At 43.0% G+C, this 13,350-nt stretch overlaps 2 protein-coding genes across 2 annotated transcripts; both read right to left on the bottom strand.

The window, feature by feature from the left end:
- Positions 1–48: 48 nt before the first annotated feature.
- On the bottom strand, positions 49–10,733 carry LOC134076497 (NACHT, LRR and PYD domains-containing protein 12-like). Its single transcript, XM_062531585.1, is given in 13 exon segments — positions 49–1,015; positions 1,174–1,220; positions 1,330–1,503; positions 1,584–1,757; positions 1,909–2,064; positions 2,326–2,499; positions 3,427–3,624; positions 4,544–4,717; positions 6,088–6,331; positions 6,334–7,884; positions 8,055–8,113; positions 10,367–10,474; positions 10,679–10,733. Coding segments are annotated over 13 exon segments (3,678 nt in total). The 5' UTR covers positions 10,729–10,733; the 3' UTR covers positions 49–446.
- A 939-nt stretch (positions 10,734–11,672) lies between these two features.
- Positions 11,673–12,978, bottom strand: LOC134076487 (uncharacterized). Its single transcript, XM_062531574.1, has 4 exons — positions 12,845–12,978; positions 12,219–12,332; positions 11,951–12,064; positions 11,673–11,790 (listed from the first exon to the last, which is right to left on the bottom strand). The coding sequence occupies exons 1-4, from the start codon at positions 12,976–12,978 to the stop codon at positions 11,673–11,675; spliced, it is 480 nt and encodes a 159-aa protein (XP_062387558.1).
- Between the last annotated feature and the right edge of the window lie 372 nt (positions 12,979–13,350).

Below are 13,350 nucleotides of genomic sequence, written 5' to 3'. Positions count from 1 at the left end.
TTTATTAATTTCTGATTGGACGAGTCATTCCATGAGTCATCTTGAATGGCAACATCCCAGCACAACCCCACTTAAGACTTTTTAACTGCTTGTAATCATTCCACCCCCTTTTAACCATTAAAACTACACCAACATTCCATTCATTATGATTTATAAAAGGCCTCAACAAGACATACTGGCAAACTAGCCAACAAACATTATGGCAGACAGTGACATTTTCAACATCAGTTTTGATCTGATTTATGTCTCCAATGTTGATGAAAGGGAAACAGAGAAGAGGAATATTTTTTTAGGAATATAAAGGAAAAAGTTTACACGTGCACCTAAAAATATGTGTACCACACATAGGCTTGTATGGGAATACTGATTGTGAAACTGCTCATTGTAGTTTGTTGTCTGCTGTTCTTGACTTTGCCTGTAGGTGGCAGCAATGTGTTAAACACATCTCAATCACGACAGAGGGAAATGGAGCCCGCATTAGCTGTTACAAGTGCCGTCAAAGACAGACCAAAGCCAAACGCTGCATACAGGTCCTCAGTGAATTCATGGTGGAACGTGTGCAGGTGGGTGAGTGTGTCAGAGGAGACGCTGTAGAAAGACAGAGTGCCAGCCTCCCTGTCCAGAAACACGCCCACTCTGTTGCAGTCGAACGTAAGGGAAACTTTGGGGGAGGCCTTGCGGTCATGGCTGGCAGTGTAGCTGCGACGATATAACGGGTTAGATGAATCCTGACACAGTAGGCCCCAGGACGTGTCGTTGAGGCCCAGACGACAGTCTCTCTCCTTCATCCCTCGTTTCCTGTACGCCGCTCCTACGTAGACGATGTTGGCCTTCCACTCGACCTCCCAGTAGCAGCGTCCGGTCAGCGGCTCCACGCACAGCACTTGCTCACAGCTCCTGATCCTGTCGGGGTGGTCGGGGTAGTCCTGTTGGGAAACGGTTGACTTCTGCTGGTTCTCAGAGATGGAAATCCCATAGTTGGCTGTGTCGGGATCCAGCGTGAGCTCACAGGCGTCTATGAGACAGACACACACACACACACAAACACACAAACAGAGTAGTTTTCACATGAATAAGGGGATATAAATGTTGTAATCCACAACATGTAGCAATATTACTGCTTAATACAACACAAGTGTGTGTGTGTGTGTGTGCTTGTGTCTCGGTGCTTACATTTCTTCAGTCCCGACTTCATCCAACACTCTGCATCATGATCGACACTGTAGGACATGAAGAGGGAACAGGACAAGACATTACAATATGAGGGATATACAATACACACACACACACACACACACACACACACACTGAGATCTGCAGATCACTTACTTGAGTGTGTCCAGTTTGCAATCAGGGTCGTCTTTTCTGTCAGAGAGCAGCTTGACTCCAGCCTCTCCTGGGTGATTGTAACTCAGGTCCAGCTCTCTCAGGTAGGAGGGGTTTGCACTCAGTGCAGAAGCCAGAAACTCACAGCCTTTCTCAGACACGCCACAGAAAGACAACCTGCAGGAGAGAAGATGTTACTCTGTCTCTGTCTGTGTGTGTGCATACATGTGTGTGTGTGTGAGTGTTTGTGTGTGTACCTCAGTATCTCCAGTGTGCATTGTGAGCTCTGTAGTCCAGAGGAGAGCAGCTCCACTCCTGAGTCCTGCAGGTCGTTGTCACTCAGGTCCAGCTCCTTCAGCTGGGATCCATCTGAACTGAGGACTGAAGCCAAAACCCTACAGTGGTCATCCTTCAGAAAGCACTGCTTCAGCCTGGAAACACATGAGACAAGGAAGGTTGGATTAAGAAATCAGAACCCTAATTTAAGGTGAGATTTAAGATTGAAGACAAATTGTCTATTGTAATTGTTAAATACTGAGTTCCCCATTAGTATAGTTAATGTGCCATAACACACGGCCACACCTGAGTGTGTTCACTCTGCAGTCTGGACTCCTCAGTGCTGCCGACAGCTGCTCCAGCTCTGACATCAGCAGCCTGTTCTCACTCAGGTCCAGTTCCCCCTGGAAGACCGACGTCAAACACCTCCAGGACGCCTCGGTGAGCTTGGAGGCTGACAGTCTGCAAAGATAAATTTGTGCTGTCCAAATGCCACAGGAACAAATAGACAAGATGTTTGCATGGAGATACTAGTATGATGTTAATAACAGAAGAAATAGTAAGAACAGATAGGTAGCCTCAAAGTCTCCAGTTTGAAAGCAGTTTCAGTACTGGTACAGTAAGATACATTTTGTTTGTTTGTTTGTGTGTGTGTGTGTGTGTGTGTGTGTGTGTGTGTGTCTCTCTCTCTCTCTGTGTGTGTGTGTGTGTGTGTGTGTGTACCTCAGTATCTCCAGTGTGCATTGTGGGCTCTTTAGTCCAGAAGCGAGAAGCTCCACTCCTGAGTCCTGCAGGTCGTTGTTTCTCAGGTCCAGCTCCTTCAGGCTTGAGGCCGAGGAGCAGAGAATGGAGGCCAAATCCTCACAGTAACTCGAAGAAAGATTGCACTTTCTCAGGCTGCGAAGAGGAACAATGCTTTTAGCAAATGGCACATATGCAATATACGGTATGTGTTTACTGCAAGTAGTGTTGTGTCATGTTGGTGCACTTGAATTACAGTACCACCTGATCCCAGCACACCTCTGCTCAAAGGAATGAGAGTTGTAACTATGGGTCAATGTATGGATAATACTGAGTCTAAACTTTCATTATGTAGCAGAAATATGTTCATTTTGAGCTAGAATGCTTTTGCAATAACGACTAAATGGTTTGTAGTGGAAGGAGTATCGCATCACATCAAAATGAATCACTATTTTGAAACCACTGACAAGGCATTGGTTGTGTGGAGAGATAACTCGTTACCCATAATAGACCCTACGTTGCTATAACTACGGAACATTCCTTATAAGGAGCCATGTGTGAGCACAGCCACAGAACACCCCTACAACTTTGACAACTAACTTTGTATTTAGCATGCTCAGTTCAGCAGCATACAGTACATGCTTCAATGTGCTATTACAAGAATGTGGAATTACAAGAATGTGGAATAACACAAGTGTGGTATATTGCAAGAGAGCTAGTCGGTTTGACATGACAACAAACTTAACATTCAGTCAGTATTTCCAATGTTATTCTCTTAATTGACCTGTTGTTGATGTGTTTTGTCCTTATGGTATAAATTAATGATATTATATTCAAATAATGTATACAGCTCTGGAAAAAAAAGAAGAGACTTCTATATTTTTCTGATGTCTTCCTAAGGTTGCTAAGAGACATTCAAATGACTTAACGGTCATATTGAAATTTGCAGTGGTCTCTTCATTTGGAATATGACTGTCAACTCATTCCAATGTCACTCAGCAACCTTAAGATGACATCAGCAAAAATGTGTAGTGGTCTCTTAAATTTTTGTTCAGAGCTGTATATTTCTGAGAGTGACTTCACCTCAATCTCTTGACTTTACAGTGAGGATTCATCAGTCCTGCTGTTAAGATCTGTATGTTGTCCTCGTTGGACTCCGTGTAGACAGAGGTGCAGGAACTCAGATCCAGAACCTCTAGCCGGGAGTCTTGTCTCAGCGACTCAAGGGAGGAACCCAGGTGTTCAAATATGCCGTTGAGTGCACGTTTACAGTAAACGAGGCTGCAGGATGTTCAATGAAACATGTAAGTCAATCAATCACTGGACATCAGAGTAGCGTCTTATGTTGTATTGTCAAAGACAACACAGAACCTGGCAAAGTGGGAGTTCCTTATGTCCTTAAGAGCTGCCAGCCTTAGGTTTAAAAAGTATCGATACCAAAACTTGAATAAGAAACTTAAATGGCAACAACATACAAAATACCAGGCAGTGTGTCGAAGCATACCCCGACAATACCAAACATACCATGACTCATATGTATATGACACAATATCTTTTGATATCGAATCACAAACATATTGTTGACATTATTAATTAAGACATGCTGTTCAAAATTAAAATGCACTGGCTACAATCTATAACCTAGATTCTATAGATCTGATCTTCAGTGGGTCAGGAATTTGGAGGGTTAAGTTCAGCCAATTAGCTTTGCAGTGGGCTACTGACATCTTTAAAAAGGGCGTCCACCATGCACTGAACTGTGTTTATATTTCCCCAAACAAGCCAATAAGGTGTCAAATTGGCCTACTAATGGCCTCAAATAATGTCTTCAGTTGTGGGAATTGCCCAGGCTGGAAACCTGCACATCTATCTCCCCTGCTTCCTGTCCACAACCTTTGGGCCCAATCACAAACTAGCTTATCCAAAAGACACACCTGGATCGTAAGTCTGATTGGTTGAAAAAATATCCAAGCGTACGAAGTAATCTGAACTATGCCCATTGATCACGCCTCTTGTGCAGTAGAAATAAAGTGCAGACTCCCCAGGCTAAAAAGATTGAGCTTAGTATGGTGATAGCCAGACTAGGAACTGGCGGTTGTGGCGATAAGAATCTATGGGAATCGGAGTACGCACTCCGTCATAACACTACATTCGTGGCACTTATTTCAAGAGGGTACAGAGAGCACTTTGTGTACAGTACCTTAGTCTCTCCAGCATGCAACTGGGATTGGTAAGGGAGTGAAAGACGGCCTTCATTCCCAAGCCTGGCATGGTGCTACCATCCAGGTACAGCTCTCTCAGGTGGGATGTTGATGACTGCAAGACTGAGGCCACAATATCACAAGACTCCTTCTTCAGATTGCAATCTGTAAGCCTACAAAAACAAAGATGGCTGATAAAGTTAAAGTTGACTGATGTTTAGCAAATGTTTTTAGCCAAAGTCACACAGTTTAAGAACCCAGGCCAATTTGTTAGTGACATTACTGCTGCTCAAAAACAAAGTGACTTTCGTCTAAAACAATGCAGACTAATGTTGCTTAAACCAGATGAGAGTACTGAAGGTCAATTGTAGGTCAACTGTGTTTTAAGCAGATCATCAGCATATGACATGACATTTTACATGTCACATTTTTTACATGCCATTCCATTCCTGTACTGTTTCTGAGTATATCTTTGTGTGACTATGTGTTAAGAGAAATATGTTTTGCAGCATGTCACTGTATCTGCTCTGGAATGTGGTCATAAGTTGACCAGCACCATCTCCTACCACCTTCTACCGGCTGACTTTTACATGGATCTTTATCGCTAGATGTCGCTGTGTACTGTCTATAGAAAAAACATGACCAAAATCAGTGCTACCGAACTGGAGAGAGCTGCAGCTAAATGGGCAATAATGTAAATGTAGCGGTAGCAGCAGAGAGTAGAACCAATCAGGTAAGTGTTATTTAAATAAACTCCTGGTGTACTTACAACCTTTCCAATGCCTCATTTTATGAGGACAGACTCTACTTGTACTAACTGTAGAAGTATGGTTCCACTCCAGGCATTATTACTAGGGTAATTTATGACGTACACCATTAGTTCCATTAGTTCCTGCACTAGGCTGAAAGCGCTAGAGGTCATGGTGCAAAGGACCAATGAAATGACTTCGAACCATCCCTTTAATGAGTTACAAATGCTTCGTTTAAAGGCCCTGTTCGTGTCGCACAGACCTTTAAATGACATTTGGAGCCAAAAAGCATGTTTAGATGAAACTGTTAAGAGGAAAGAGGCATGTTTAGATGATGCCCCCAGAACTATCATTGTAGCTCACTGGGAGCACTGGGCCATAGCTGCAGCTACTCCAGTTCGGTACCACCGATTTTTGGTCGTTTTTTTTTTCCTATCAACGGTACTCGGCAACGTCTAGCAATTAATAAGATCCTTATAAAAAGCGTCTGGATTTTTCCTTTAAATGCCAACTATTACAGCAGCTGTTAGATCATCATTTGAAGCCATGCTGTCTGTCCCTTGGTATACCATGATAAATAAAATATTGTTGCCGATTCTTCTACCATCACAATCATCTGTGATCTCAAAATTACCACTACTGGTTAGAAAAGGAATTAACACAATTTCCAGCTTTTTCTGAAGTATATAATGAAGTGTACAGTTTACAGTACATGCTCCATTCAATACAAAAACACACACACACTATTTTTAGACTATAGTTAGAAACATGCATATGGATTAGCGTGTGCCTACCAGGCTTTTCTGCACCATTTCACAACTGGGACAAGCCTCTGGCATCCGTCGTCTATGGTGTTGTATTTGTCAATGTCAAACTCGTCCAAGACATCTGCTGATTTCAGAAGGGCGTCTGCTAAGGCAGAACAGTGGGTTGGTGAGAGCTCCGTTTCTGGTAGTTTCTCATAGGAGATGAAACACTGCAGTTCATCCTGAAGTGAGCAGTCCTTCATTTCAGAAAGGCAGTTGATGAGGTTGATGATCGATCAGGGGAGATGTTTTTTCCGTCCACGCCTTTTAAGTGTTTGATGATTAATTTGAGGCTTTTGGAGTTCTCCTCCCTGTTCTTTGTTAACGGGTGTGTCAGCAGGCCTCCAAGGAGTTTCTGACTGGACTCGAGCGAGATGCCCAGAAGGAAGCGCAAGAAAAGATCCCAGTGTCCGTTTTTGCTCTGCAGAGACTTCTCTACAGCACTCTTCAGCAAGAGGTAGAGGAACACCTTTTTGGGTTTCGCCTTCAGGAAGGTTTTCAGTGCTGCCATGTCCTCATTCATGAAAGAGACAAAAACAAATAAAGCAGCCAGGAACTCCTGAAGGCTCAGATGCACAAAGCAGTAGAACTTCCTTAAAGCAAACTTATGTTCTTCCCTCAGAATTTCTGTACAGAAACCGGAATGCACAGACACGTCATCCAAGTTAATGCCACACTCATTCAGATCATCTTCGTCAAACAGGATTGTGCCCCTCTCGAGATTTTTAAAAGCCAGCTCTGCCAATTTTAAGATGGCATCCCGGTTTGCCTCCAGGATGTTCTTTCTCTCTGGTTTCACGCCATCATATTTTTGTTTTTTCTTTTCCAGCTGTATGATCAGAAAGTAAATGTACATTTCTGTAAGAGTTGAAGGTATATCTGCACTATCGTACTGACCCAACATTTCCTGCAGGACCGTTGCTGCAATGTAACAGAAAACTGGGATATGGCACATGATGTAGAGGCTCCGTTTGGTCTTGATGTAACTGATGATTTCCTGAGCTCGATCCTGATCATCAATTCTCTTCATGAAGTATTCCTCCTTCTGCTGCTTTTCAAATCCCCGCACTTCTGTGATGCGGTCAACATACTCACAGGGGATTTGACCAGCAGCTGCAGGGCGTGAAGTCATCCATATGAGGGCGCTACGGAGCAGGTTTCCCTTGATGAGATTGGTGACCAGTGTGTCCACTGTTGCGGTCTCCATGATGTTACTCACAGGTTTGTTGGTCTGAAAGTTCAACGGAAGTCTACTTTCATCTATGCCATCAAAGATGAACACCACCTGCAAGTCATGGTAACATGTCCCACTCACTGCTCCCAGTTCTGGGTAGAACTTCAGCAGGAGATTGTGAAAAGTGAACTCGTCATCTTTGAGCAAGTTCAGCTCTCTGAAAGGAAGGAAAAGCAGCAGGTGGACTTCATCGTTAGCTTCTCCCTCTGCCCAGTCGAGAATGAACTTATTCACGGACACCGTCTTTCCAATGCCAGCAATGCCCTTGGTCATCACGGCCCTGATATGTCTGTCTTGTCCAGGTAAAGCCTTGAAAATGTTGTTACAGTTGATGGGAGTGTCAAGTGTGTTCCGGGACAGCTTATCGATCTGTATAATTTCATGCTCATTATTCACATCGTCACTTTCTCCTTCGGTGATGTAGAGCTGGGTGTAGATCTTGTTGAGTGGAGTTTTCCTCCCTCTCTGTTCTAGTCCTTCGCATATGCACCCAAACCGCTTCTGCATACTGCTCTTGTGTTCCCCAAGTGCTTTCTGTAGAGTTGCATGAGCTAAATTGGACAAACCACATATATGAGAGATTATACAGTTTTCTTTCACCTGATTATTGTCACTTGAACAGTTTTACTGTTACTATCTCTGCCTTGTCCTTCACTCATGTATCATTTTAACACATGGAGTAAATCGATAGTTTATCTTGTATCCATGACTACAGGCTTACCTCTAGCTTGTTCATCCTCCTCATCCTTTTGACGTTGCCCTCTTTGTTCAACCAGGAGGCTAAGAGTAAGTAAGAGAGTAAGTTGCTGTTTAGCGTCACTTAGCTGAATACTCTCGGTCGTCAAATGATCTTCCCATCTTCCTGCCCTTATATCATATTACTATTGCTGTGAGAATAGATAACATTTGTAGAACAAACCAGGGGAATACGATTGCCTGGTAGTAAACCAGACCCTGGAATCTTTAAGGGTCTGGCCACAAATAATGAAAATGCCCCAACTCGAGGGGCGGCACCAAGCATGCATTTGAAAATCTCATTGCACACAATTGGAAAACACTACAACCAATGTTTACTCTGACTGATTCTGGACTTTGACACAATTGGATAACACTACGACCAAAAACGAAAGTTGTAGCGCTGTCGTCATCAGCTTAGTTCGCCCACAACTTTTTTGGTTACCACAGGAAGTTGGGGTATACGTAACGTGCATCATTGCTCGTGGCCAGAGTATCTTGCGGACACATTTCAAATTGTGCTCTCGTGAGAACTCTGGATTCCCAGGGTAGGAACATGATGCAGATGTAATGGTTTAAATGATGTAGGAATTGTGAAGCTAAACCACACTGTTCATGAGATAAGAGTCAAAACGATAAATTTGAATTATAGCGCCACCCAGTGATGTAGTCAAGTCACTATGCCTCGAGTCCGAGTCCAGGTTCGAGTCTCCAGTGTCCGAGTCCGAGTCAAGTCCAAGTCATTAAAAACAAATTTCGAGTCGAGTCCAAGTCGAGTCCACTACTCATCCGAGTCAAGTCCGAGTCGAGTCAATATTGATTCCAGTCGAGTACTTTTTGGTCAAGTCGAGTCCAAGTTCCGCACTAAAGTAAGCATAGCATATAAGGTTTTAAACTAAAAACTAAAAAAGTCCTAATGGCGGCCACTATGAACTTTCATACAGGGGCGTCTGCAGGAATGAATGGTAAGCAAACTGTAAACACAAAACTCATAGTCAAGGTCGAGTCTTCGCCTCAATTTTCGAGTCTGAATGCTTTGAATGTACGAGTCCGAGTCCAAGTCCGAGTCATTCAGTGCTCGAGTCCAAGTCAAGTCACGAGTCTCTAAATTTGGCTAATGACTCGGACTGTACTATGGGTGAAGTATCTCAGGTTTCGGTGACTGAGTAGCGAGGGACCATATTTTTAATTTTCAAGTTATTGGGCCTCATGGTTTTTGCTCCACAAACACTTTTAGAAGGAAAAAAATACAAACTGTGCCTGCCTTGTCCTCTAATAATAATTCTTACAGAGACAACAGCTCGTATGCAATGTAGGCTTTTACAGCCCGGGCCCTAAAAAAAAATTTAAAAAAAATGGATGCCTGGCGCCTGCATTGCTCTAGGCTAGGGGCGTAGGTGCAGCATAAGCTGCATATTTTTTACTTTTTGACAGAAGCGACGGGCAGAACGCACCTCAACCACAAAACACTTCAGCAATGAAATGAGCTGACAATGGTAGAGATCTGACTAGTGTGATGTGATATAAAAAGCAATAATGATCAGCACCGATTAGTGCCCTACTGCTGGCTGACAATGTTGCACGAGCATTACACTGACAAGCACACACATCTGTCTTGAGACATCAAGCTACCAACTCACTCATTGAAAGCTGCAAAAATTCAAAGGCAGCAAGAAACCCTTTGGCAGAATCTCAATCCTTGCCTGTGGCGACTTCAACCAGATCCCACCCCTTGGTAAATCATGTTCTGGATTTCTGGAAGAACCTGTTCTCTGTTTGAGGATCATGTTCTGGATTTCTGTAAAAGAACCTGTTCCATGTACAGTAGGCAGTCTAATGGGCATTTTCCACTGCATGGCATCAGCTCAACTCCATTAGCAAAAACTGGTACCTGGTACCTGGTACTATTTTTGGTATCACCTCTGTTGAGGTTCCAAGCGAGCTGATGCGATACCAAAAGGCGATGTTAATGAAGCTACAGTCGTTTTCTTCAGCGTTGCTATAGCAATCGGCTAGCTTATGGGGGTACTTTGTTGCAGTGGAAAATGAACACCTGGTACTAAAATCGAGTAGAATAGAGTCGAGTTGAGCTGATACCATGCAATGGAAAACGCCCATTTATGGCATCATGCGCCAGAATGATGAGTTGCCATTTGCCATGAGCTGCATGTCTATAAACATTTGACGCAAATATTTGACAATGCTCTGACTGTACTGTTGTGAAATGCTAGCTCTATATACCCCCGTGGCTGAGAAGTCATCTACCAAATTCACCCATATTTGGTGTGAGTTACTCACGTTAGACCAGGTGGTGTTGGTTCACTGCTGAATTTGGGAGGATAATCCATGGATTTATCACTCTTCACACAACTGGGCACTGGAGATGGAGGTCTGTGTGTCTCTGGTCTAAAAGCGCAAAAGAAATATTAAAGACTCATCAGAGTCATTTCTCAACTGAACAACTGCAATCAACTGCATTTGATTTTGTGTGTGCCTGTGCATGCGTATGTCATGCCCAATAACATATTAAACACTAATCAGAACAATTTCTTAACTGAGCTACCTCTAATTTTGTGTGTGTTTGTGTGCGTGTATGTATGAATTACTCACGTTGGACCTGGTGGTGTTGGCTCATTGCTGAATTTGGGAGGATAATCCATGGATTTATCACTCTTCACACAGCTGGGCACTGGAGATGGAGGTCTGTGTGTCTGTGGTCTAAAAAGGACACAGACACAAGAACATATTAAACACTAATCAGAATAATTTATCAACAGAACAACTACATGTAATTGTGTGTGTGTGTGTGTGTGTGTGTGTGTGTGTGTGTGTGTGTGTGTATGAATTACTCACGTTGGACCTGGAGGTGTTGGCTCACTGCTGAATTTGGGAGGATAATCCATGGATTTATCACTCTTCACACAGCTGGGCACTGGAGATGGAGGTCTGTGTGTCTGTGGTCTAAAGACACAAGAACATGTTAAAGGGGAACTATGTGGGGGTTTAGCTTAGTTTACCTTAACTGGACAGCTCTGGAGTTTTGAGAAAAAAAACCCTGCAACTTTGGGCTGGCAGGCCGGTACACTGACAAACAGAAAGTCTCGCAGACTCGCGATCATGCTCATGAAAAGGCAGACTGACTGATTGAGGAGTAAAATATACACACTACAGCTGTAGTGGAAGCTCTGCAAAGAAACATGCAATCGTAAAGTGAGAAAACAGCGAAGAAATCGCCAAACCTGCCTAGTTTCTCTTTAAACACTACTCAGAATAATTTATCAACTGAACTACTACAGCTGATTGTGTGTGTGTGTGTGTGTGTGTGTGTGTGTGTGTGTGTGTGTGTGTGTGTGTGTGTTATGTGTGTTACTCACGGTGGACCTGGAGGTGTTGGCTCATTGCTGAATTTGGGAGGATAATCCATGGATTTATCACTCTTCATAGACACACAGCTGGGCACTGGAGATGGAGGTCTGTGTGTCTCTGGTCTAAAGACACAAGAACATATTAAACACTAATCAGAATAATTTATAAACTGAATGACTGCATCTGATTGTGTGTGTGTGTGTGTGTGTGTGTGTGTGTGTGTGTGTGCCTGTGTTACTCACGTTGGACCTGGTGGTGTTGGTTCATTGCTGAATTTGGGAGGATAATCCATGGATTTATCACTCTTCATAGACACACAGCTGGGCACTGGAGATGGAGGTCTGTGTGTCTGTGGTCTATAAACACACAGACACAAAAACATATAACACTCACTAGAATAATTTATCAACTGAACTACTACAGCTGATTGTGTGTGTGTGTGTGTGTGTGTGTGTGTGTGTGTGTGTGTGTGTGTGTGTGTGTGTGTGTGTGTGTGTGTGTGTGTGAATTACTCACGTTACATCAGGTGGTGTTGGTTCATTGCTGAATTTGGGAGGATAATCCATGGATTTATCACTCTTCATGGACACACAGCTGGGCACTGGAGATGGAGGTCTGTGTGTCTGTGGTCTAAAAACACACAGACACAAGAACATATTAAACACTAATCAGAATAATTTATAAACTGAATGACTGCATCTGATTGTGTGTGTGTGTGTGTGTGTGTGTGTGTGTGTGTGTGTGTGTGTGTGTGTGTGTGTGTGTGTGTGTGTGTGTTACTCACGTTGGACCTGGAGGTATTGGCTCATTGCTGAATTTGGGAGGATAATCCATGGATTTATCACTCTTCATGGACACACAGCTGGGCACTGGAGATGGAGGTCTGGGCATCTGTGGTCTAAAAACACAGAGGGGCAGATGTTTTAAGGTCAGGTTTGTGCAAGATTCAGATTTAATTGAGAATGACTCCTTAATTCCAATCCAAATCTTGACTTTGAATTGAGGTCAAAAACAGGACCTAGAACTACAATTTTGATAGGAAGTAGAATTGAAATTCAATGAAATTCAGTGGAATTCTTAAACCGGTACATTAGTGAAGCGTAAGTGTACATACGTGTGTGTGTGTGTGTGTGTTGAATAGTGAAGCTTTACAGTGTATGTCAGATATAATTGCATTACATTGCTTTGATAAAGTAATCCAAATAACGTAATCCAAACTACACTGATTATGAGTAATTTGACAGTAACCAATCAAATTTCTGAATTAGCCTTCCCAACACTCAATATATATGAAATTATACACATTCTACTACTCACTGTAATACATATATTTGGTTCTGTTAATTTTCTATCAGTAAAATGTCTTACTTTGTCAGTTTTTTTTACAATGTGTTTGTTTTGTGAACTCACCGTGCATCATGGTGAGACGTTGAGCCAGCGTCTGCCATGTCATTCTTGGTGGTCCCACAGCCATGCGTTGCAGTCTCTGGTCCGAGTGTCTCACTGTGACCTGCAACCTCCTCTCTCTCTTGAGAGACACTCATCCTAGCAGCAGGTGTTTACGCCATTTCCACTCTCCAACGTGCTTTCTCTCCTGAATTATGTTGCCTATACAATTTCGAGGAGGGGTTTGACAAACCGCTTGAACTATATAGGGTTCTCAATACTAAAATGTTTACAATCTATATCATACGCAATAGGCTACCTTAACGATTTATTGTACAAGCTCCACAAGGCTCCAAGTCCAGATATTACCATTGAACAATGGTGCACAACTTGTGAACAAGAAACCACAATTTCCAAACTCATAAATACTAGCCTTATCAAAATGAACACTGGACATTCAAAATCACATTTATCTGTAATGAAAAGACTTACGGCAGCCTGTTGTCAACGGCTTCATTCGCTCGTTTCAA

The sequence above is a fragment of the Sardina pilchardus genome, chromosome 1 (genome assembly GCF_963854185.1).
Source record: "Sardina pilchardus chromosome 1, fSarPil1.1, whole genome shotgun sequence".
Taxonomy (NCBI): Eukaryota; Metazoa; Chordata; class Actinopteri; order Clupeiformes; family Clupeidae; genus Sardina; species Sardina pilchardus.
Note: the sequence above shows the minus strand (reverse complement) of the source record. Positions and strands in the feature narration are given on the sequence as shown.